Source organism: Bufo bufo, chromosome 6 (assembly GCF_905171765.1).
Source record: "Bufo bufo chromosome 6, aBufBuf1.1, whole genome shotgun sequence".
NCBI lineage: Eukaryota > Metazoa > Chordata > Amphibia > Anura > Bufonidae > Bufo > Bufo bufo.
In genome coordinates, this window is record NC_053394.1 from 15,894,728 (window position 1) to 15,920,764 (window position 26,037).

At 43.4% G+C, this 26,037-nt stretch overlaps 1 protein-coding gene across 2 annotated transcripts in view; it reads left to right on the top strand.

The window, feature by feature from the left end:
- Window positions 1-9,281, top strand: part of SORCS1 (sortilin related VPS10 domain containing receptor 1) — a 647,341-nt gene extending 638,060 nt beyond the window's left edge. For both annotated transcript variants that reach the window (XM_040436033.1, XM_040436034.1), the window contains one exon: window positions 7,273-9,281. In XM_040436033.1, coding sequence (XP_040291967.1) covers window positions 7,273-7,337 — 65 coding nt within the window. In that variant the 3' untranslated portion in view covers window positions 7,338-9,281. The remainder of the gene's footprint in view (window positions 1-7,272) is intronic.
- The last annotated feature ends 16,756 nt before the right edge of the window (window positions 9,282-26,037 follow it).

A 26,037-nucleotide genomic window follows, 5' to 3' on the forward strand; every position in this document is an offset into this window, starting at 1 on the left:
CTACGGAAAAAGTTCACTGAATTTGACTGATATTTTTAGTATGCGCACATGTTAAACAGGAGATGTAGCGCAGATAATGTCGCTGTCTGCAGCATCTTTGGAAAAAGTACACTGGATGTCACAGATATTTTTAGAATGAGCAAACGTTATACAAGAGATGTAGCGCAGGTAATGTAACTGTCCGCAGCGGACACCGTTTACTGAAAGAGTACGGTACACTGGATGTCACAGATGATTTTTGGCTGCGCACACGTTACACAGGAGATGTAGCGCAGATAATGTCGCTGTCTGCAGCGGCCAAACAATTGTAAGCTATTTAGCGCAGGTTGCGCTAAAGATATACACTCACCTAAAGAATTATTAGGAACACCTGTTCTATTTCTCATTAATGCAATTATCATGCAATTATCATGCAATTATCTAGTCAACCAATCACATGGCAGTTGCTTCAATGCATTTAGGGTTGTTGTCCTGGTCAAGACAATCTCCTGAACTCCAAACTGAATGTCAGAATGGGAAAGAAAGGTGATTTAAGCAATTTTGAGCTTGGCATGGTTGTTGGTGCCAGATGGGCCGGTCTGAGTATTTCACAATCTGCTCAGTTACTGGGATTTTCACGCACAACCATTTCTAGGGTTTGCAAAAAATGGTGTGAAAAGGGAAAAACATCCAGTATGCGGCAGTCCTGTGGGCGAAAATGCCTTGTGGATGCTAGAGGTCAGAGGAGAATGGGCCGACTGATTCAAGCTGATAGAAGAGCAACGTTGACTGAAATAACCACTCGTTACAACCGAGGTCTGCAGCAAAGCATTTGTGAAGCCACAACATGCACAACCTTGAGGCGGATGGGCTACAACAGCAGAAGACCCCACCGGGGACCACTCATCTCCACTACAAATAGGAAAAAGAGGCTACAATTTGCACGAGCTCACCAAAATTGGACTGTTGAAGACTGGAAAAATGTTGCCTGGTCTGATGAGTCTCGATTTCTGTTGAGACATTCAAATGGTAGAGTCCGAATTTGGCGTAAACAGAATGAGAACATGTATCCATCCTCTGATGGCTACTTCCAGCAGGATAATGCACCATGTCACAAAGCTCGAATCATTTCAAATTGGTTTCTTGAACATGACAATGAGTTCACTGTACTAAAATGGCCCCCACAGTCTCCCCCAGATCTCAACCCAATAGAGCATGTTTGGGATGTGGTGGAAGGAGAGTTTCATGCCCTGAATGTGCATCCCTTAAATCTCCATCAACTGCAAGATGCTATCCTATCAATATGGGCCAACATTTCTAAAGAATGCTATCAGCACCTTGTGGAATCAATGCCACGTAGAATTAAGGCAGTTCTGAAGGCAAAAGGGGGTCCAACACCGTATTAGTATGGTGGCACTAATAATTCTTTAGGTGAGTGTATATTGTTGCCAGATACAACAATAGTCCTTAAAAGGACTTTTGGGTTTCTAACAATTCCACGTAATTTAGCACAGGTTGCACTAATAATATATATTGCTGCCAGACACAACAATAGTCCTTTAAAAGGACTTTTGGGTCTCTAACACCAAACCTGCCTAACAAAAAAATAAAATTCAATTCCCTACACTATCTGTCTCTTCTACAGCGCAGCTCTCCCTGACTAAGACTGAGCCGAACCACTTGTCATCGGCCGCGTTCTGGCCAGCTAATCACTGTAATCCCAGTAACCAACATGGCTACGGCTTTACAGTGAGTGGCAGCACTTACCTGCACGTTTATTGGCTGCGCAGAAGTCAACAAACGTGCGGGAAGGAGACTCGAGCATCAAGCTCGAGCACACGCTGTATTCGGCTGAACTGGTGGTCGGCCGAGCATGCTCGCTTAACACTAGACAGTATACCACAATCATAGCTGAGGAGTCTGCGGTTGGCATTGTAAAGACTTTTTGAAAACATCTACAGTTATTTGTAATTTTGACAGTTTTTTTTATGAGTTACAGGATCTCACATTTTTGTAAATTTTTTATTATATCTTTTCACGGGTACAACACTGGAGATACAACACTATGTAAAGTAGTCAGTGTACAGCTTGTGTAACAGTGTAAATTTTCTGTGCCCTCAAAATAACTGCCCAACCATTGGAATATACAATATCTCACAAAAGTGAGTGCACCCCTCAAAACTGGGCCGCAGGGCAATATTCCAACATGATAACGACCCCAAACACACCTCCAAGACGACCACCTCCTTGCTAAAGAAACTGAGGGTAAAGGTGCTGGACTGGCCAAGCGTGTCTCCAGACCTAAACCCTATTGAGCATCTGTGGGGCCTCCTCAAACGGAAGGTGGAGGAGCGCAAGATCTCTAACGTCCACCAGCTCTGTGATGTCATCTTGGAGGATGGAAGAGGATTCCAGTGGAACCTGTGAAGCTCTAGTAAACTCCATTCCCAAGAAAGTTAAGGCAGTGCTGGAAAATAATGGTGGCCACAAAAGATATTGACACATTGGGCACAATTTGGCCATTTTCACTTAGGGGTGTTCTGACTTTGTTGCCAACGGTTTAGACATTAATGGCTGTGTGTTGAGTTATTTTTAGGGCGCACCAAATTGACACTGTTATACAAGCTGTACAATGACTACTTTACATTGTATCAAAGTATCAGATCTTCAGTGTTGTCCCAGGAAAAGACAGAATAAAATATTGACAAAAATGTGATGGGTGTACTCACTTTTTTGAGATACTGTACACTCCTTTAATATATAATTAACTGGAGTTGTCAGATTATCTACATTCTAGATTATTAGATGAAGATTAAGATGGCAAATAAAGGGGTATCCTGGAGATAGAAGACACTGGATAAGTCATAAATTTTAGATCGATAGTGGGCTAACCATTGGGCCAATCCCCAGAATGGTTAATCCTGCCCTCCCCCACCAGGAGGAGTCTGTATGTAGCAATGGTTGGGCATATATAGAATTTCTGGGAGTCCCAGAGGTCTTATCCTCCTGATCTAACACTTGTCATTCTTCCAGTGGTTGGATGGTACATGGTATCTACTGGAATTTGCCTCAAATTTAAAATGAATTGCCCCCTGTAACGTGAAGTGAATTTGAAAGATTTGAAAATGAATAAGCTTACGCAGGTTGCGTGAATAAATATATTTACTAAGTGATTAAATAACACAAAGAAATCACATACAGAATAATAAAAAGTAAATAAACATCCGTAGCCTATATGGGATGGAGACTCCATCGATCATGCTATAACCCATGGCTGATTACCCCGTTATAACACATGGCTGACACCCCAGGGTGCACAAGAGAGATAGGGCAATCATACTCACATCCTACCTATATGGAGGGCCTGGTGGAGTGTTCTAAAGGAATATGCGTCATAATGTTTTAACCTGTTAGCCCCTTCTCCAGTGTGCAGCATGCATGTCTCGGAGATCACTCAGGAATGTGGTCTTATCACCACAATGGGGGATGAGTACTATCTCTAACCCACTTCATTACAAGTAAAACTTATAAACTATTAAACAGAATTAAAGGGGAGAACCAATCAATCACTTAAAAACACCCTTACAATACACTCCCTAAAATAGATAAATTGCATGTATCCATATGTTTATCCCCTTAAGGACAGTTGTCGTACATGTACAATGGATTTCCAGACTTTAAAGATGGCACCCCCACCCAGATGCTGAGCAGGCACCAAAGCATTTTCACAGCAGATACCTTGAGGCAGATTCTATGATCACCAATAACACCAATTATGGACATTTAACCTTTCAGATGCAGTATTCCATTTTGACCATAGCATCTGAGCAGTCTTTTTTTTCTCAGAGCACTGTGCATCCGGTGACTGAACAGCAACCCCGCATGGAGATTGAGGGAGCCGTTCTGGTGATATAGCCTCCTCAGGCCTCTTGAAGTATCTGAGGGCTGCCATAGCAAAGTTTATATGGAGCCCAGCCTGTGACAGGGTTCTGTAGGAACATAGTACATTTCTCATAGGCTGAAATTCATTGCAGTCTATGGGAGAAATGATCAGATAATTTCATCTTAAAGTCCCTTTGGGTAACTTGGAATAAGTAAAAAAAAAAAAAAGGGCGAAAAAATGTTTAATTTTTAATAAATATAATAATTCAAATCACACCTTTAGCAATTAATTTAAAAAAAACACAATAAAAAACAAAGATTATTAGCATCGCCGCTTGCCAAAATTCCCAACCTATTAAGATATAAAAGTATTTATCCTGTAGGTTGAACAGTTTAATTAGGAAAAAATCATAATAAACGTTTTGGATGCTTCACCTCTCCAAAAAAATGAATAAATAAAATAATATCATTAAATGAGCTCTTACAAAGCTCTCTAGATATGAAAATAAAAAAGTTGTGGGGGTCAGAATATGGTGATGCAAATCAAAAATTCTTTTTTTCAAGGTTTTTATTTTTTAAGTATTAAAACACAGGGGAAACTATAACAATAAGTGTGGTATGACGGTAATCGCACTGTCCCAGAGAATTAAGTTAACAGGTTTATTTTACCACATAGGGAACACTGTAAAAACTAAACCCATAAAGTTATGGCTCTGGGACAGCAGGGAGTGAAAAAAAAAATGAAAACACAAAAATAAAATTGACGTGGTATTAACTAAGAAATAAGGGGTCATTTATTAACCAGAAATATGCCTATATTAGTTGTATTTCTGGCGCACATTGCGGCGCAAAGGTACTTTGCGCTGCAATCTGCGACTTCTCCCTGCTCATGCCAGGTCTGTGCGTGGCGTGGGCGGGGAAGGGGACAGGCCGGCAGATTTAGGCATAGAAAATGGTCTAAATGTAAGACAGCAAGGAAGCTCAGAAGCTGTCTTACATAACGAAGTGACGGTGGATCCGCAAAAGTTATGAAGACGCCAACGCATCTTCATAACGTCAGGGATCCACCGCCAGCACAGGGGATTTATTAAGAGTGGCGTCTAAAACGCCGGACTTAATAAATGTTCCCCTAAATTTGCAGTCTAGACGTCAAGGACAGGATAAGGATTCAGGCTGTTACTTTCTTTAACTCACTGACTGTCTACACTGATACATTGTAACATACTCCAAAGGCTTGGTCAAGGTAGATTTTCCATTTTCCATGTGACAGGAAGAGATCTTGATTGGGGTGAAGAACTAAACCTTTTCTGTAGACAATTATTATTTACATAAAACATAACAAACCCAAGTGAATATCCACCTTTTAAAACTGATCTCTTTGGCTCCAATGTACTGTACTAAACTATTTAATCTTTATAAAGGTTAGTGCTTCATTTTTTCTGAAACTGATCTCGAAAGTCTTTAATTTAATTTACATTAAAGGAAACAATATCCCTCACTAGAATGAGCTTCAGACTTTACTGTGTACTGTTTTATAATTGAGTTCAATGTACTGTATAAACAGTATGCAGTAAGCTCCTGAGCTCCACCTGGTGGTGGCTGTCAGTAGCCCAAAATGTGTCCTTCAACAATAAATCACTGCAGGGGATTTGGAGCTCTGTATAAGAAAATTGAGCTCTGACATTACAAAGACATAATAAAAAATGAATTTGTACAGCTATTTGATAAAAAAAAGTAAATGACTGGTCACCATGACACCATAAAGATCAATGTAATCCAAATTGAAGGGTTTATCAACTGGGGCAGTAACTAATTTGGAGGTCCTGAGCCCCCAATTCCTCCCCATTGTATGATCTCTGCATGTGCCTGTTTCTGTCAGCCCCATAGACATTCAATGGAGTGGCTGGGTACATACATGACTGTGCCACTGCACCATTTCAACGGCCCCAATGAAGAGGAACAGGTGGTTCACAATCTCCATTCTAGTTATCAGATTGGGGCCCCAACAATCGGATATTTAATGCCCTTAGTGAGACGACCCCAAGAATTTTGATGTAATTTGTGCAACAAAAAAAAAACTGGTGTAAATGCTTTGTAACACAAAGTGTTTTAGACCTTTTTGCACCTTGTCCATCAAGGATATGGCTTAAGGAGTAGTGTGAGCTACTGATGTGCCTAATAGGTAGAGGAAGCTTATACTAGAATTAAATTGTCTACAATTGAGACGGTATTGGTGAATCTGCACTGTAGTGTTTTTGATCATGAGGGTTTGGAAATCTTGGAAGAGAAGGTATTAAACTCTGCAGTGGTCTCATAGTGATGAGACAAGGACAAGGCTATTCCAGTATGTGTACCCAGTGGTGTTCATTCTCTGCCTCTTAGGGGCTACGTGCACTGTCCTAATGCTTGCTTTTAATTGTCAATCTTAGCTTTTGGGGTACATTGATCTTATGGGGTACTGTTTCTCCTACCCCAAGACTGTGTCTGTGGTGCTACATAGTGGAGATAGCTGCCCTATAGTGAATGTCCAACCCTTTCACAAGCTTTGCAACAGGACTATATTAGCCAAACCAAAAAGGAAAAATAAACATATTTGCAGACAGCTGTTTTTAGGTTCTTGCCCATCATCAGTATATCAAAGGCCTCCCACCTAGCATTGCCTGACCTGTAAGACTCTGTCGGCTCTGGCGCTCTCCACAAGGAGGAATTATTTCCCAAAACTTATACTAAAGGCTTCTAACTTAGCCAACCAAGCACCCTGATCTGTATAGATAAAGGGCAAGAACACAAACACTTGTCTAGAGATGGGTCCCATTTTCCTTTCCAATAAGACTCTTGCCTTGTCTAATATCCTGTTGCAAGGTCAGATATTGGCTTTAGAGTAGTTTCATCCACTAGGAAGCACCTTCATGTAAGGTTAAGGTACTTGGCTTAGCCTCTTGCAGCAGTTAGGAAACAGGCATTCTCAATCGCCAGAACTTTTGCACCTTTACCAAAAAGATATCCATGGCCACTGTCTGATCTGGAGTCAACCACTTCTTGGTAAGTATTTATTTTTCTTGACCTTGAAGGTGGCCTGGAGGGAAACGTATTGTCTTCTTACTGGTGTTCCTCCTTGAGCTCCAACATGACAATATAAGCCTGGTGATATCACCTTTACCTGAAGGTCTCCATAACCATTAACAAAGTTTCCGTCCGTATCTGAAATGTTAAAAAGTTGCAGGAAGATGGGTAATAATGTGTTGGATGGAAGCCTGTCCCCTGTGGTCTTTGATGTCACCTCCTTGTGGTCCTCGTGTCTGTATAAGTGCCAACAGCTCTGAATGTTCCGGACATGAAAACGTTCATCGTTATCATGCAGGTTTTTGTAAAAACTGTAACTTTTTCATATTTTCTTTCCATTCCTCCCAGGAAGTATTTCAATGGTTGCTGAAAATCAAAGCACAAATGAAAACCCGACCTATGTAAATGTGTGAAGGACGGATGGAAGGCAGGAAAAAAGGAGGGCAGGGAGGAAGGAAGCCCACCTTGAATCGGACTGCTCCCAAATTCTGAAAAAAATCTGAGGTTTTTAGCTTTAAACCCGATGAAGAGGATGCGTCGTCACAATGTGTAAAGGCTACAAACTCTAGGGGACACATCTACCCTCTTTTAAACTCAATTGTGTTTCTACATGATCAGTAAATTGACATACGCCAGAAATTTGCATGCGTTAACCCAAGAGGACTTGAAAAAATGTCACCTGTCTTTTAGAGGTGAATGGGTTAAAAGGGCATTTCCCCCTAAAATAGCAATTGACAAATTTGTTAAAGGGATATTCCAGTAAGAACAAGTTGTCCCCGATCCACTGGGAATAACTGTTAGATCAGAGGAATCCCTACCAATTACAAGAATGGGTACCACATATCCCACAATATGAATGGAACAGTGGCTAAGAGTTTGCATTGGCACACCATTCATCACTACCGGACTGCTGGACATAGCCAAGTACAGCACTAGTGTCTTTTCTGCTGTCCGATGGTGTGGCAACAAGCATGTTCCATTCACAAAGGGGACACAAGACCCCCATTATCTTAATCTGTGGGGGTCCTAGCGATCAGACCCCCATCGATCTAACAGTTATCCCTCATCCAGTGGATAGGGGATAGCTTGTAACTGGAATATTCCTATAAATTGGTTTTGTCCATTGGTTGTGTCTGGTATTACAGTTCATCCATTTTCGCTTAAATGGGGATAAGTCGCAATACTAGACACAACATGTTGTTCTTTAATCTGGACAATCCCTTTAAGTTGTCCTCTTTTGTAATCACAAACTCTGGAGAGACTTGGGGACAACCATTTTGGCCACCTCTGCAGCTCTTCCAGGGGTTCTCTCTTTGATTCCTTCATGGAAAGCCTAGTGTCACACACAGCTGTTTTGGCTACCGACTCTTCTCTCCTCCTGTCAGGATGGTGGATGTTAATTGCGTTTAACGCCCAATAAAGAAACGGGGCGCAGTATTGAAATCCCCATTGCACCAGCCCTAGGCGTTTCTGCTTGACCCATCTCGTTTGACCCCTCTATCTTGCAAACCCATCTCTAATTCATCACAGTTACTCAGCCTTGGTTGAGCTGACTGCTCTCCTGACCTCAACCCTAGCCAAAGTCATGGGAAGGGGGATATAGATGAAATTGTACCACCCAGGTTGGTTCTTTTTGGGGTATATAAGGATTCAGACCGACGTAGGTAGGTACATCTTCCTATAGGATTCTGGGACAAACCCAATAAGAGCTGTAGTGACATCCATGTAAGTGGTCACCCAACTTCTCCAGGAATGAGGACAACATCAGGGATTTACATTTACAGATGATTATTTTTTTATTATTTTTGGGGTCAGTGCTCTTTGAATATTTTTTTTTTAAGTTACCATAGGTTAAACCTTGCTGTAGTTTAACGAGGCAATTATGTAAATACGGGGTTTAAAGGGGAACTATCATTCCTTTTTTTAATGATATGTGTTGTAATTCACTTCAATCCTTGCAAACGAAACAATGTATCATTCAAAAATTATGCACAAACCTTGAATCATTTATTATTTGGTGCCAGAGGTTCTTATCATCCGTTGTGATGTCAGTGGAGAGTTTCTTTAGTCGGTAACTAAATCTCTCTCTGGTGTATGATAAGAATATAATCCCTGAGTGCCATTGTTTCCAATCAGCGATGTATCCTGTTTAAATTCTATTACCGGATTCTCGACCTTTCATATTAAATGATAGTTCACCTTTGAACCATCACTTGTGGAGAGGTTCTTAACCTCTCTGCGGGAGAAATCGCTACATAACGTCCAATTTATCTGGTGACCTTTGTTAACTCGCCAAATGGGGAGCGGAAGGACGATACTTGTATATAATCCTTTATAAATAAAGTATATAAATCTTTCATGAGATTCCGTTATTTCATTGCTAAAGGGTGATGTCCTGGTAGCTGGAGGCTGCTGAAACTGCCCTTGGCTAATGTTAAGTCACCTAATGTATATACTCCATTCACATGCGAAGCTGCATTCACAATTCTGAGGATTTTCTACATCAACTCGATTCTCACTGCTGGTTTAGTGTTTGTACAGTTCATGCGTTTGAATACTGCATTCAGGGAGACTGCAATCAGACTGGTCAATCTCACGTTGCACCCCTCCAGGTGTGTTGCCATATTGAGACCTACATAGGCTGTACATATCTTAAAATAGTCCAGCAATATCAGATTGTTAGGGTCCGACACTTGATACCCCCACAATAACCTGTTTAAAGTGGTTGCAACAGTGTGTATTGTGGCTGTGCTTCTTTGTACAATTGTAACTACTGTATGAAGGAATATTATTTCCTGTTTTGGCTGCCCAGCTAGATGCATTTCTTTCAGAAGCAGGGAGCATTTCTTTTCTGCCAGTACTGTATGCAGGGACATCACTTCCCTTACTTCCCACTATGTTTCAGCTCCAGCACTCAGAAAGCTGATAAGGAGGGATAAATCACACTTACAGAAAAGAAGCAGTTCTTATATCAATCAGTATCTCAGCTAGCGCTGACACCTCCGCACTTCCTCTCATCCATATTCTGAGCCTCTGTAACCAGGGACGGATTTTGCCCGACAACAGACCGTGGACTGCAAATTGAGTGGAAGTGAGAACCCTAGCGGCCATGACTTCACAGAATTGTTTCAGGTGGAAGCAGGCAGATTTTGGAAATGTAGCGATTTAGAAATGTTCTACTTACACAATTCTCTATTAAATTAAATAAAATGTGTAAAAGTACAGTGACTCTTTAAGGTTTACATCCGTCCGTCTGTCCAGTAATGGTGTTGGGGCAGCATTGTCCCATTCAAGTTCCCAACGTACAGGTAGATGGACCGAGGTAAACACAGTGCTGAAACTCCAGACAGCTGATCGGTGGGGGTGCTGGACGTCAAACCCCACCCTAAAGAAAGGCCATCTATATGCTCATCCAGAGAACATTATTTTTTTTTAACAAATCTCTTTTTATTGAGAAAGTACAACAAGTTGATAAAACCATACATGTCTTCATTTTTGAGACATTATGATATTTAACATACAGAATATAATATTGCCAAGGTGAAATGGGAAGAAACAATAGGGAAGGAGTGGAGGGGTAAAGGTAGGGATGTACAATATATTTAATTACATATTTTAAGACGACTCAGCTTTTGAACATGTCTGGTATATACCAAAATGATAGAAGCAGAAACAACTTACTAACATAGGAAAACAGTATACCCGTAAACGATAGCAACTAACTCCTGCATACAGTTGATGGACAGTGTGATATATTGAATGCATTGATCGATAGCTCTAAATAATTGATTTGACAATTGTGGTGATTCAAATGGATCTAATGTCAGAGAACCCAAACGTATTCCCTGAATCTCGGAACAGTTTCCATGGACTCCATAGCCGTAGGAACTTAGAGTGCGATCTAGTTGCCCAGCTTGCCAACTCCTCCATCAAGAAAATTTGGTCAACTTTTTCGTACCAACTTTTTAGTGAGGGAGGGGAGGAATTAAGTCAGTTTGATGGAATTCGCAACCTTGCTGCTTGGACCAGGAGGGTCGGTAAGTCAAACATCGAAGGTTGTCATTTCTTAGAAGGTAGCCAAAGAAGTTCTGATTGAGGGGTTAACTCTATTGTGGTGCTACAGACTTCATTTATTTTTTGCTCAACTTGTTCCCAAAATGGGCGAATCAAAGGGCATAGCCACATAATATGGCCTAATGTACCTTTCTGGGTCTTACACCGCCAGCATAAGTCAATGACAGCGCAACCCATTCTGAAGAGCTTATAAGGATCATTGTACCATCTGGTTAGGGTTTTAAAAGAATGTTCTTGTATTCTTATACATCTGGAAAATCCGTGAGATCTCAAGAAGATAAGTTCAATCTCTTGTGGGGAGAAGGATTGAACTAGATCATCTTCCCAAGCTCTTATGAATGCTGGAGTACTCCCGCTTTTTTGGGGGATTAACCAATTATACAAAAGCGAGACACTATGCCTTTGGAGGTTTTCGTAAGAAGAGATTTACTCAAACCATGTTGGGGTTGGCGTGATAGCATATCTGGTAATTAGAGCTTGGCACATGTTATTTAATTCCTGTTTCGCCAGGAAGTCACCTTCTTTGATGTATTTAGAGCCGAGGATAGGAATTTCCTCACTATGTTTCAAATCTGATATCAGAGCCGTTAACGGGGTGTCAGCTAGACGATCCCAGAATTGTGGAATATTGGGTGACTCCGGTTTAATTAGATAGGGAGTATATTTTGCTGGCAGTCCAGAGGGGGGATCTGGAGGAGGTGTACATTAGGTTTAAGGTTTTGCATATTCAGATATATACCTTTGGTTAATCCTGTGGGAGCCTTATCGGGGGTAACAATTCCCCAGAGCCCTGCTTGCTGTTTACTGGACATAAGGTCTAATTCTATGTCTGCGCCAAGTGTTCGGTATTTGGGAACACATACTTGTAGCCATCGTTTTAACTGAATCGCTTTGTAGTAATAATTTACGTCCGGCAGACCCATTCCTCCATGTACACGAGTTCTGATTAATTTGTCATGTGCTACCCTAGGTTTTTTATCTTTCCACATAAATTAAGCAAATATCTGCCTGACCCTCTTGAAATACAAGTTAGGGATATGGATGGGGACCATTTGAAGGAGGTATAGTAATTTTGGAACAATATATGTTTGGAGAAGGTTTTTGCGTCCCATCCAGGAAACCCACGGGAGTGTTAAGGACTGGAGCTGAGTCTGGATCTTTTTCAGGAGAGGTAGGTAGTTTGATCTAAATAGGTTAGAGGGGTCCTTCGTAAGTTCAATGCCTAGGTACGTAAGGGATTCTTCATTCCATCTAAAGGGATAGGAAGTTTTGAGATAATGTGTCATCTGGGAAGATAAGGCTACTCCCATAGCTACAGATTTTGAGTAGTTTATCTTGAAATTGGACAGAGTGCCAAAGGTGGAAAAGAGTTCTAGTATATGGGGGAAGGCTTGCTTGGGATTTGATATTAGCAACATTAAGTCATCCGCGAAAGCCTATGCTCAGTTTTATTTATTGGCAGACCTCGTATGGATGGATTGTCTCGAAAAGCTTGAAGTAACATCTCCATTACCATTATAAACAAGGAAGGGGACAGGGGACAGCCCTGCCTAGTCCCGTTGGTGATGGAAAAGGGTTTGGATAATGTGCCGTTGACCCGCACTCTGGCACTAGGGGCTTGATATAAGGACATTATAGCTTTTATGAACAAATCGGGAATCCCAAATCTGTGGAGAGTGCGCTGAGTGTATAGCCAGTTAACCCGATCAAAGGCTTTTTCCACGTCCGTACTTAGAAATACAAGAGGCTGAGAATTCTTTCTAGCCCAGTAAACAGCATTGATAAGTTGATAGGACTGGAAATTTCCCTCCCTTCCTTTCACAAAGTCTGCTTGCTCCTTATTGATAATCCGTGGGATTATAGAACTGAGTCTAGACGCTAGCAGAGAACTGATTTTGCCTCTTTTCCAGCTGCATTTGGGGGGCACATTTATCTTTTAACGTTAGACATAATGAGACAATGGGTATTAATTATTAAAGCGTGTACAATACGAAGTTCATGAGAAAAAGTCTTTTTTCTAGATACAGCGCCACTTTTTTCCTTTGGTCATGTCTGGTATTGCAGCTCGGCTCCATGGAAGTAATTACTTTAGACAGCACTTGGGGATTAGGACATGGTGTCCCTACAGATCTTATCTCAGCATCTGTCTCCATACAAAACCATGTCATAGAGATAGGCAATGCTACAATGTTTTCCTGTTGTTTCTTTTCTGAATGAAGAAAATCCTATGCACATTACGCCTCTTTGAAGAATTGGAGGCATCTGGGGGTACAGTATGGACCCATAGAATTGGGTGTCGTATTAGAGCACCAACCTCGCTCAAACCTTGTGACTGAGGCATTGCTATTCTACAACCTCTTTCAATGTTGCAAAAATTGCTGTGTAACTTTTGCTTACATTGTATCTCAGTTCTAGATTATATGTGGCATGAATTAAAAGAAGAAAATATGCCCCCTTAGAAAATGTGGTTGGAAAAGAGGGACAAGTGCATATAGCCCACAGCTTAACGGGATAGTGCTAGCCCCACCCATGCAGGGTTGCACCTAGCCTTTCTGCTGCCTGAGGCGAAAACTGAAACAGTTCCCCCCCCTCCCTCAGGCCAATTTCTTAACCTAACTCCTTCCCTTCAACCCATGGCCCCTCGGCTGCTCCCCCTCTTGCCCCTACCTGGTGCTGCGTGAGGTCATCGCCTCACCTGGCCTCATTGGTGGTGCGCCCCTGCACCCATGGATAGTCTGGCCACACCTTCAAGGTACAGTGACAGTACAACCCCTATCAGCTGCAAAATGATGTGAAGCGTCCTGTAAAATGCCTTCAGTATCTTCATCCATATCATGAAGCACCATGCTCCTGCTGCTCATTGTGTCTTCCACCTACAGCAATCCCATTGATGTCACACTCATGAGCTTTGTACATTATGTCACGGGTGAGGTATGGGAGGGAACACCACACCAACAACAGGAGGAAAGGGAAAAGCCACTAGGCCTCAAAGCTAGGGAAAAGGGGAAGGGTCACCTCCTAAATAACCCTACTCCTTGCCCTGTCTCTTATCCGTATGGGCACACCCCGAAGGTAGGAATACCCATACACCGTGACTTGAGACCCTAAGGATCCTGATAGATAATGGCTGGGCTTGAGGCAACCCGCTCCTTCCCAGTTGAAGGAACCAGTGTCTCCCTGAGGCCTAGTAGCAACAGACAAGGGGAGGGACAACAAGACACAAAGGAGCAAGACACTTAACTTCTGAAGAGATGGACGAGCACGGACTCCTGAGAGGACAACACACCAGCTCTTCCGAAATCCAAATGAAGCTATTAACCGCATAGCCAGAAGGGTGAGGTCAGACTATATAGGGGAGATGTAATGACCACTAAGCTACACCTTAAACAAGGGGTGTGGTCATGAACAAAAACAACAACTGAAGCAAGTAGCCAAAAAGGCTGTTAGATTCCTTCACGTCTAGCCAGTCTCTTTGATCAGTACCCCCCCCTTCTACGGGTGACCTCTGGGCACCCAGGACCGACCTTATCAGGATGAGCTCTGTGAAAGGCTTTCACTAGATGATTAGCATTCACATCGGCCGCTGGAACCCACATCCTCTCCTCTGGTCCGTAACCTCTCCAGTGAACGAGATACTGGAGGGATCTACGGAGAACTCGGGAGTCCACAATCCTGCTGATCTGAAATTCTAAATTACTGTCCACCATGACAGGAGCGGGAGGTAAGGAGGACGGTTCGACAAATTTCTTCAACAATGACTTATGAAATACATTATGAATTTTCAGAGCCTGAGGAAGTTAACAATGGCAGTGATCTTATATGGACCAATAAATCTTGGGCCCAACTTCCAAGAAGGTACTTTAAGCTTATTGTTTCTTGTGGAAAGCCACACAGAATCACCCACTCTCATGTCCGAGCCATTCATGCGTCTCCTGTCAGCCACACGTTTATACCTGTTGCCCATTTTCCGCCAAATAGGAGACAAAGAAGAGTAATACCGGAAGACTGAGAACCGCAAAATGTGCCAAACTGAGGATGGAACCCATATGCCCCCAAAAACGGCGACTTATCAGTGGACTCCTGTCTACGATTATTAATGGCAAATTTGGCTAATGACAAAAATGAAGACCACTCCTCCTGGTTCTCCGAAATAAAACATCTCAAGTAAGTCTTCCGATTCTGATTAGTATGCTCAGTCTCTCCGTTATACTGCAGATGAAAAGCCATAGAAAAGGACAACTGTACCGCCAGTCAAGCACAGAACGCCTTCCAGAATCTGGAAGCAAACTAAGTCCCCCGATCCAACACCATATCAGAGGGAATGCCATGTAGTTTTAGTTTTTAAAATATTTTATTATGAGATCTTAGAAATGTCAGCATCGTATACAAACAAAGTACTTCAAGAAGTGCACAAGCACTGAGCTACATAGTATCTGACATGTACAAGAACATGTAATAACGTTACTTTTATAACTTAACAGAAAAGTGCGAAAGAGATGACATCAAATCACCTTTATTGTAATCCATAAGCGATAATAATACAATATGGCTATAATTGCATGTTAAGATTGTAATAGGTTTGTATGGTGGGGCAACTATGAGATCCGGCGTGACAATGCTCAGTTAGGCAAATTTGCAAAATTCTTTCCAGACCCCCCAGACCTTTTCGAACAAAGGGGAATTGTTTATCTCTCAGTGCGCAATCTGCTCTAAGCGATACACTTGATCACACCGAGAGAGCCATAGTGGCATATCTGGTACTACTCTTGACTTCCAATTAGAGGCAATTAGGAGTCTGGCCACTGCCAATAGTTGTTGATGAAGGCGGTGAGTTTGGTGGAAATGACATTGTGGGGGTTGTAGACCTATCAGACAACACTGCGGTAGAAGTGGAAATTCACTACCCTGCAATTTGGACAAGATGCTACAAACTTCTATCCAAAAGGGTTTCACTAAGTGACATGCTCACCATATATGTATAAAGGAACCCTCTGTATCCAAACACCTCCAGCACCTTGATGAGGTAGAGGGGAACATCTTATGCAACCTTGTCTGGGTGTAGTACCATCTAGTGATTAGCTTGTAATAGTTCTCTTGGAGGCGCACACACCTAGAGATTTTGTTAGTTTGTGATCATAGTATTCTGGTTTCCTCTGAGGAGAACGTGACATTTAAGTCTTTCTCCCAATTCCTAATAAAAGGAGGCTTATGCGATTTCAAGGAGTGAAGAGTATATCTTGGAGATTTTTTTACTCGGTTCACTTCTTCCCTTGATCATTTGTTCGAAGTTTGTGGGGGAGCTGTGATTGAGCCTCTGTACTCCGGCGATGGATTGTAGGATAAGAGCATATTGAAATTGGGTTAGATTCCTTATTTGGGGGTAGTCAAGAGCTGCCTCCTCATCACCATGAGGTCTTGATACTAAGTCAAGAATTGGGGTTAAGTTCGCCTTTGGTCCTTCCCCAGCGTGGATCTAAACTCAGGGGTGGAATCCCACATAACATCTCTGACCTGCAATAATGGTGAAATCGGTCCTGATAACAATTTCTCCGTTACACTCGCATACCACACTTTGAGGGTGTTACGTGTGAGGGGATTGGTTATATGTTTCTAAATCTCCGGTCTATATCTTCTAGCTAAAGCCAAGGAGCGCAGAGGAATCCCTGCCAAGTCTTGTTCTAGTGCCACGTCTAACCTCCCTGGTGGACTGTGGATCCATTCTAAGACCCTAAGACCCTGTATGGACCTGTAATAGAGATGAAAATCTGGTATGCCCAGACCGCCCTCTTTCTGAGATCTAGTAACCTGGCTGTAAGGCAGTCTTGGTCTGGCACCACTCCACAGGAAACGCGTCAGTATCCCTCTCAGTTGGGGAAAGAAAGATCTAGGTATAGGAATTGGCAGCGCCTGTAGATAGTACAATACTTTTGGGAGAACAATCGTTTTAATTAGGGTTCTACGGCCGAACCAGGAGGTAAACGGCAAATCCCAAGATGTCATGAGATCATTAACTATATGTGGGATATTTTTGTAATTATCCGTATATAATGTTGAAGGATGGGAGGTGATATTTACTCCCAGGAAGGGAATACTGCGAGTTGACCAGGTGAAGGGGGTGCTCAGCTCTAATGAGGTTTGTGTTTGTGCATCCAATGAAACATTTAAAACCTGTGACTTAGATAGGTTTACTTTAAAATTGGAGAGAGCCCCAAAGTGTTCCAATAACCCGTGAACTGCTGGAAAGGCCTCGATGGGATTCGTAATAATGAGGAGGAGGTCGTCTGCAAATGCAGCGAGTGGATTTTTCCTTTAATGGTTATACCCTGAATCTTTTGATCCTGCCGTATCGCCTGTAACAACGGCTCTACGGAAAGGATAAAGAGAAGTGGGGAAAGGGGGCAGCCCTGCCTGGTGCCATTGCTAATTTTAAAAGATGGGGATAGTGTATTATTTACCAGGACTCTTTCGCTAGGGTTTCTTTGCATGGCCATTACCACATCAATAAAGCTTTCTGAATGCCATGTAGTTTTACAATGTTATCGAAAAACACCGGTGCCAGTTTTGGCATTAGGTAGAGCAGGTAATGCTATAAAGTGCACCATTTTACTAAAACGATCAACTACCACCAGAATCACGGTTTTCCAGAAGAATTCAGTAAATCTGTGATAAAATTCATGGACAAATAAGTCCAAGGTCTTGACGGGATGGGCAACAGAAGAAGAGATCCGGAAGGCCGAGTATGTGTCACCTTAGCATGTGCACAAGTACTACAGGCTGACACATAGTCCGCAACACATTTACACAAACCCCGGCCACCAAAATCTACGAGAGATGAGATCGACAGTGAATCTGCTCCCAGGGTGTCCAGCAAGCACCGTACAGTGATGTTCCTTGAAAACCTTGTGATGTAATTCAGAAGGGACAAACAACTTCCCTGGAGGACACGAATCCGGTGCATCTTCCTGGGCTACTAACACCTTTGCCTCAAGGTCAGGATATAGGACAGATATAACTACCCCTTCAGACTAAATAGGACTAGGATCTTTAGAATCCTCCACCCCAGGAAAGCTGCGCGACAATGCATCTGCCTTGATGTTCTTAACCCCAGGGCGGTAGGTGACGATGAAGTTAAATCTGGTGAAAAACAACGACCATCTGGCCTTCCTTGGGTTCAGTCGTTTAGCCGACTCCAGTTAAGCCAGATTTTTGTGATCAGTAATCACTGTTCACCATGATAGGATGAATTGCTCCTTCCAACCAATGACGACATACCTCAAAAGCCAACTTAATGGCCAGCAACTCTCTATTACCCACATCATAATTTCTTTCAGCAGCCGAGAGTTTTTTAGAGAAGAAAGCACATGGCCGCCATTTACCATGTAATGGACCCTGTGACAAGACTGCTTCTACTCCCACCTCGGATGCATCAACTTCTACAATGAATGGCTGTGACACGTCCGGTTGCAACAGAATAGGGGCCGAAGCAAAAGATTCCTTTACCGCTGAAAAGACTTGTAATGCCGCATCAGACCAGACAGAGATATCAGAACCCTTTCTAGTCATGTCAGTTAAAGGTTTAACCACAGTCGAATAATTTGAGATGAATTTTCGGTAGTAGTTGGTAAACCCCAAAAACCGCATAAGCACTTTCAGATTTTTGGGTCGCTCCCAGTCCAACACAGCACAGACCATCTCTGGATCCATACAAAAACCTGAAGATGAGAGTAAGTAACCTAGGAATTGCACCTCCTGAACAGCAAATACACACTTCTCCATATTAGCATACAACTTATTCTCTCTTAGGATCTGTAACACCTGTTTCACATGATCCTGATGAGTCTCCATATCATCAGAATAAATTAGTATGTAGTCCAGATATACAACAACAAACCTCCCCACCAGATGTTGAAAGATGTCATTGACAAAGTATTGAAAAACCGCAGGAGCATTGGTTAATCCAAAAGGCATGACCAGATTCTCAAAATGACCCTCAGGGGTATTAAAGGCCGTCTTCCATTCATCCCCCTCTTTGATCCTTACCAAATTATATGCCCCCCTCAGATCCAATTTAGAGAGCACCTTGGCACCGACAATCTGATTAATAGTGTTGAGCACAATGGAAGTCAATGGGAGAAGCCCAGGCACCCCATGCTCGGAAGAGAAGAGGATGTCTGGTTCACAAATAAAGGTTAGAAATTGATGTAAACCCCATCAAAAAGGTTTGGGAACAGCATTAAGAGAATAGCTGGATGCATCTTGGACTCCTATTATCTACGACATACAATAGACAACCACACAAAAGCTATATGCCGAAAGCCACGTATGTGGAAGACATTCCAAACCAGCTCTCATCTGTCTGAGAGCCAGTAAGCCTCAAAGTTACTTTAGATCTGTTGGATGGCTTCGGTGGACCTTCGCACGTAGATCAATATCATTAGGGAGACAAAGTTTTCGGATTTTCCTAACATAATATTCAATAACCTTTCTATGCAGTTTTGTCATGTAAAAACTAATTTGCATAAACATGGGCATATGGGAAAGACATGCAAATGAGCAGAATCTGCCTTGTTTTTCAGCTGAAAAACCATTTGCATGGAAAATTTGCGTTTTACACTACTCATGAACAGCACCATCTATTGGTTTCATAGTCTTATGACAAGAGTAATAGTCTTGTCATAAGACTATGAAACCAATAGAGGGCGCTGTTCATGAGATCGCGTAGATCACAAATTTTCCATGCAAATGGTTTTTCAGCTGAAAAACAAGGCAGATTCTGCTCATTTGCATGTCTTTCCCATATGCCCATGTTTATGCAAATTAGTTTTTACATGACAAAACTGTATAGAAAGGTTATTGAATATTATGTTAGGACAATCAGAAAACTTTTTGTCACCCTAATGATATTTATCTAGGTGCGTAGGTCCACCCAAGCTATCCAACAGATCTGAAGTAACTTTGATGCTTACTGGCTTTCAGTCAGATGAGAGCTGGTTTGGAATGTCTCATAGTGCACAAGGCTGCCATTGTAAGGTATGCTGACTAAACCTGTCATCTGTCTCATGGATAGATTGATGGCTTGCATATACCTGGCTTTTTCCAAACCATTTTGATGGGGGTTCCATCAATTTCTAACTTTTTTTGTAAACCAGACACCCTCTCTTCTTCAGAGCAGGGGGTGCCTGGTTTGATGCTCGGGTCTCCCATTGACTTTCATTGTATTAAATTGTACTCAAGCACCCGCAGTATTCGGCTGAGCATTCGGATGTGCTGAGCATAGCGATGCTCGAGCCGAACAGCAGCTCGGCCGAGCATGCTCACTCAACACTACTGGTTAAACAAATCAGGAATCAAAGGAAGAGGGTAAGGATCACGCATGGTAATACGGTTCAGCTCACGGAAGTCCAGACATGGTCTAAGAGTACCATCCTTTTTTTTTGCAAAGAAAAACCCAGCAGCCACTGGGGATTTGGATGGTCTGATATGTCCCTTTGCCAAACTCTTGGTGATATATTCTCGCATGGCCTTTCTTTGGGCAGTTTAGCACCGTTAATAAGATTGACGGGACAATCATACTCCTGATGCGGAGGTAACTCCTGGCTACCACTCTCAGAAAATACATCAGAAAATTTTGGAAATGAACGAGAGTACAGCTTTAGTGGTTACAACAGAGAATGATACATTAAGACAGTTGTCTATGCAAAATTCACTCCAATCGAGAATCTGTCTCACTTGCCATTTGATGGTCGGGTTATGTTTGCTTAACCATGGTAACAAGCCCAAAACCACCGGAGCAGGCAGACCCTCCAAGACAAAACATGAAGTGGCTTCCTGATGAAAATCACCCACTCTTAAATGGATGTCATTTACCACCTGCGGCAGGCATTTCTGGGTAAGAGGTGCTGAATCAATTGCAAAGACAGAAATACTTTTCTCTAATGCACTAGTAGTCAACCCATGAATACGAATGAACTGTCCATCAATCAGGTTAACCCCTGCCCCACTGTCGATAAATACCTTGATTTCCACAGTTTTGAACTCTAGCACCACCTCGGCAGACAGGAGAAATCGGGTACTACCAGTAAATGACGAAAGTACGTTTTCTGGCTCCCCACCCACACCACCAATAGTAATTTGGGGATTAAACGTCTTTTTTTGTTTTGTTTTCAACTTGACGCTGAATGTACGGACATATATTCACAAAATGTCCCTTCATTCCACAGCAAAAACAGACTCCCTTCATATGACTAAAGCTTCTGCCAGCAGTTCCAGGAGTAGCTTCCCCTAGCTGCATAGGCTCTTCGCAAGGTGTAACCACAGGTGGCTCTCCACAATAAGTGTCAAAGGAAACTGCCACATTATTAGACAGTATGTCCTGAGGGTGAGGAACCCTAGATCTCTCCCTCAGGCATCTATCAAGACATACGGCAAGAGACATAGCTGCTTCCAATGACTCAGGACTCTCATGAAAGGCCAATGTGTCCTTCTGCTTCCCAGATAGACCCTGACATAATTGGCTATGGAGAGCAGGATCATTCCACTCCGTATCCGTAGACCATCTCCTAAATTCAGAGCAATAGGTCTCCGCGGAGCGCTCTCCCTGCCGTAAACCACGTAGCTTGGTCTCGGCCTGAGAGATCCGATCCAGGTCATTGTAAATAAGACCGAAGGCTCTAAAAAATTACTCTACCGACTGGAGGGATGGTGATCCGTTACAGAGAAAAAGCCCAAGACTGGGTGTCACTTTTAAGCAATGAAATGATCATACCTACACATTGGTTCTCATCCCCAGTATGGGCTCAGCTTAAAGTATAATTTACATGACTCCCTGAACCGAATGAAATTGTTGCTACCCCTGGAAAATCTGTCTGGGAGGACAACCTTAGGTTCAGGGTAGGCCTGGTACCCACCACCGGAACCAGCCACCTGTGGTCTCTGGATCTGCAAGACGGTCGCGGGATCTGCAAGATGGTAGAGCGGGGGTCAGCTACCTCCAAAGACAGACCCTGCAGCTGTTCGACCAGTGCAGACATAGGATCCATAGCTGCACTGATCCGAACAACAATGGCGGTTTTTAGCGGTTGATAATGTCACGGGTGAGGTATGGGAGGGAACACCATACCAACAACAGGAGGGAAGGAAAAAGCCACTAGGCCTCAAAGCTAGGGAAAAGAGAAAGGTTCACCTCCTAAATAACCCTACTCCGTGCCCTGTCTCCTATCCGTATGGGCACACCCCGAAGGTAGGAATGCCCATACAACGGAACCTGAGACCATAAGGATCCTTATAGATAAAGGCTGGGCTTTAGGCGACCCGCTCCTTACCAGTTGAAGGAACCAGCATCTCCCTGAGGCCTAGTAGCAACACACAAAGGGAGGGACAACAAGACACAAAGGAGCAAGACACTTAACTTCTGAAGAGATGGACGAGCACGGACTCCTGAGAGGACAACACACCAGCTCTTCCAAAATCCAAATGAAGCTATCAACCGCATAGCCAGAAAGGTGAGGTCAGACTATTTAGGGGAGGTGTGATGACCACTAAGCTACACCTAAAACAAGGGCAATAACAACAACAGACGCAAGTAACCAAAGAGGCTGTTAGATTCCTTCACGTCTAGCCAGTCTCTTTGATCTCCTGACATCTGTCACAGGAGGGACCGTGACACATTATGAGCAACAAAAGATCTTAATTGTGCCTTGTGGGTGTCAGGGTCGTGAATGTGCTGCTGGTGGCTCATTGGAGACATTGTGTATAATAAGCAGCAAGAGAAAGAATAACCACATTGTTAAAAAAAAAAGCTGTTTTATGTGTGTTATAAAATTAATGTAACTAGGAGTCAATGTAAAGGGTTAACTCCAAACTTTACTGACATATCTTCTATATTAGTACAAAAGAGGCGTATTCTGCATTTTTCTTGAGCACAATTCAACCTTCATTAAGACGGCGTGATCTTTTTTTTCTTTATAGCAAATTGTTTTATAATGAGTCCTCCTATTATAAAGTGAACTAGAATTTCCAGCTGCAATAAAACATAGTTCACATTTGGAGAGGAAAACCCATTACTTTAAATGGGTTTTCTCATCTTTCTTAGACATTGCCGCATTGCCATATCGTTGGGATATCCCACAAATGTCAGATAGGATCTGCCACCAATGTCTGTCTCTAGAATGGGCCCCTGACAGTGAAGGGGAGTGCACTGTGAATGCGCAGCATGCTCTCCATTCATTTCTGTGGAAGGTCTGAAAATAGCCGAACAAGCGACTTCATCAATTTTCAGAACTCCCATAGAAATGAACGGAGGGTAGCCGCCCATGCATGACCACCCTACATTGATGGTTGTCCCGTTCTGAAGAGGTAGGGCCTGCACGTATCTGAGATTGGTGGTTTATCCTAGTGATCTGCCATCAATGTCTGAGGTGAGATAACCCCTTTACATTTGGCAAGCCAGCCAGGGATCAACTTTATATTCATATGATTCATTTGTTTTATAGCCACCCACATGTTGGTGTAAAATTGCCTAAAAGTGCAGCTCTGGAGTATAATACAGGATGTAACTCAGGATCAGTACAGGATAAGTAATGTAATGTATGTACACAGTGACTCCACCAGCAGAATAGTGAATGCAGCTCTGGAGTATAATACAGGATGTAACTTAATGATTTCCTTAGTCTACGACGTAAAGTCATAGTTTTATTAAAGACACGGAGGCGAGTATTGCTATCTCCTTCTTTACTGTCCACCAATAGCAGCAAAGGAAAAAATTTACAAGCAAGGAATAACCATGGCAACCAAGGTCCCTCCCCTACAGCCCCTATAATAGGCAGCTCCTCCTGTGGACCTTCCTCTTTCTTTGTGATCCTGGTCTCAACATCCCGAAACACCGAAACAAAAGTCTCCGAACTGCGACCTGGAACGGTCAACTCCATCGCCAACGAGGTGCATCCAACGAGCCAACATGGCTAAACCGTGGTAGAAAGGTTACCCGAAGGTACGGCATCCTAGGACAGAACGACATTCAACCTGAAAAAGAGAACAGACCATAGGTCCAGGTGAAACATAGGTGTCAAAACCAACAGCGTCTGGTAATGCCATCACTTAAATCAGACATAATATGAGATCGAATGATGATCATAACAAACATAATAATGACAATAATAACATAATAATAATAATAATAATAACAATATCGACACTACAATAAGGATAATAACGAAAATCCATCTGTAATAGAAACCCTAAGAAAAAACCCAAGGGCGGGACCAGAGTGGGCAATACTCGCCTCTGTGTCTTTAATAAAACTATGACTTTACGTCGTAGACTAAGAAAATCATTAAGTTTTACAGCAAGACAATATTAAAAGAGACACCCTCCGGGGTAAAAGATCGAGCGACGTGGTCGAGGGCCCGAACATCCGAGACCCTCTTGCAAGAAATGAGGCAGAATAGAGCTAACAATTTAGCGGATAGTTGTCTCAATGAAAGACCTGAGTTATCAGGCCAGGAGGATAAGAAGGATAGGACCAGTGAAACTTCCCAGGTGGTCGAAAACCGTGGCCGAGGCGGGCGCGCCAACCTAGAGCCTCGCAACAGTCGACAGACAGAAGGGTGCTGACCCGCAGGAACGCCCTCATAACCTTGATGGGTGGAGGAAATAGCCGACCTGAAGAGGCTGATGGTCCGGTAAGCTTTGCCTGCCTCAAAGAATGAGGTGAGAAACTGCAGGAGGTGAGCTACAGGCGCCGAAACGGGATCCAAGTCCCGTTCCAAGCACCAGCCACACTTTCTGGTGCCGGGAGCCCAAGCGTTGTCCAGTAGGCGTCGAGTCGCCTCCGAAATGCCATCGACAGCTCCAGGTGTCCGGAGATCCGGCAAGCCAGCAGTCGCAGGGAACCGTTGAGGATAAGTGGGTGGTGGAGACCCTGAGGGTTGCGAAGGAGATCCGTGCGATTCGGGAGAAGTAGGGGCACCTCCACTAGGATCTCCAGCAGTAAAGGGTACCAGGCCTGAGACCCCCAGAATGGGACCACCAGCACCAAGTCCGCCCGATGGCAAAGAACCTGAAGGAGAGTCTGAGGGATCATCGAGAACGGGGGAAAAGCGTAAAGGCGGGAGACAGACCAGTCCTGGAGGAACGCGTCCACCGCCACTGCCTCCGGATCCGGACGCCAGCTGTAAAACCGGGTGAGTTGCTTGTTGAGCCGTGAGGCGAAGAGATCGATGGTCATCGGGCCCCATATTGCCGAAATTGCCAAGAACACCTCTGGATCCAACTGCCAATCACTGCCGTCTGACAGGTAGCGAGAGTTTCAATCCGCGCGGACATTGCTCAGTCCCGGTAAGTACTCCGCCTGTACCATAATGTCCCTGGAGAGGCAATATGACCAGAAATCCTTCGCCAACCACGCCAAGGTTGCCGAGTGAGTACCGCCCAACCGGTTGACGTAGCGGACAGCCGAGACATTGTCCATCCACAGTCTGATGCACGCATTGGCAATCCCGTTGGAGAAGCTCTTGACTGCGAAGGAGCCGGCCAGAAGCTCCAAGGCATTGATATGGAGGCGAGCTTCCACCACCGACAAAGATCCTCCCGTGGAGACTCTGTTGCAATGAGCGCCCCAACCCTGGAGACTCGCATCCGATTCCACAGTAAATTCTGGTTGGAATCCGAAGATCGCCCTGCCATTCCATGCCTCCAGATTGGCGATCCACCAGCGCAATTCCTCCCGGGTGTTTGGTGAAGCACCAAGGTGCTGAAGACAAACTGAATGGGAGACAGGTGAACCTCCAGATCTCTCCTCTCCACCAAAACTGGAGAAGATCCCTGGAAGGTGCAGCTACCGGCACCGTCAGGTAAGCATCCTTTAGGTCCAGTTTTACCATCCAGTCTCCAGGAGCCAACAGGTCCCGAAGGAGGTGAATCCCTTCTATCTTGAAATGACGGTAGCGCACCACCATGTTCAGAGCGCGAAAATTGATCACTGGTCTCATCTGACCACCTTTTTTCTGAACTAGGAATATGTTGCTGAGGACCCCCCGCTCT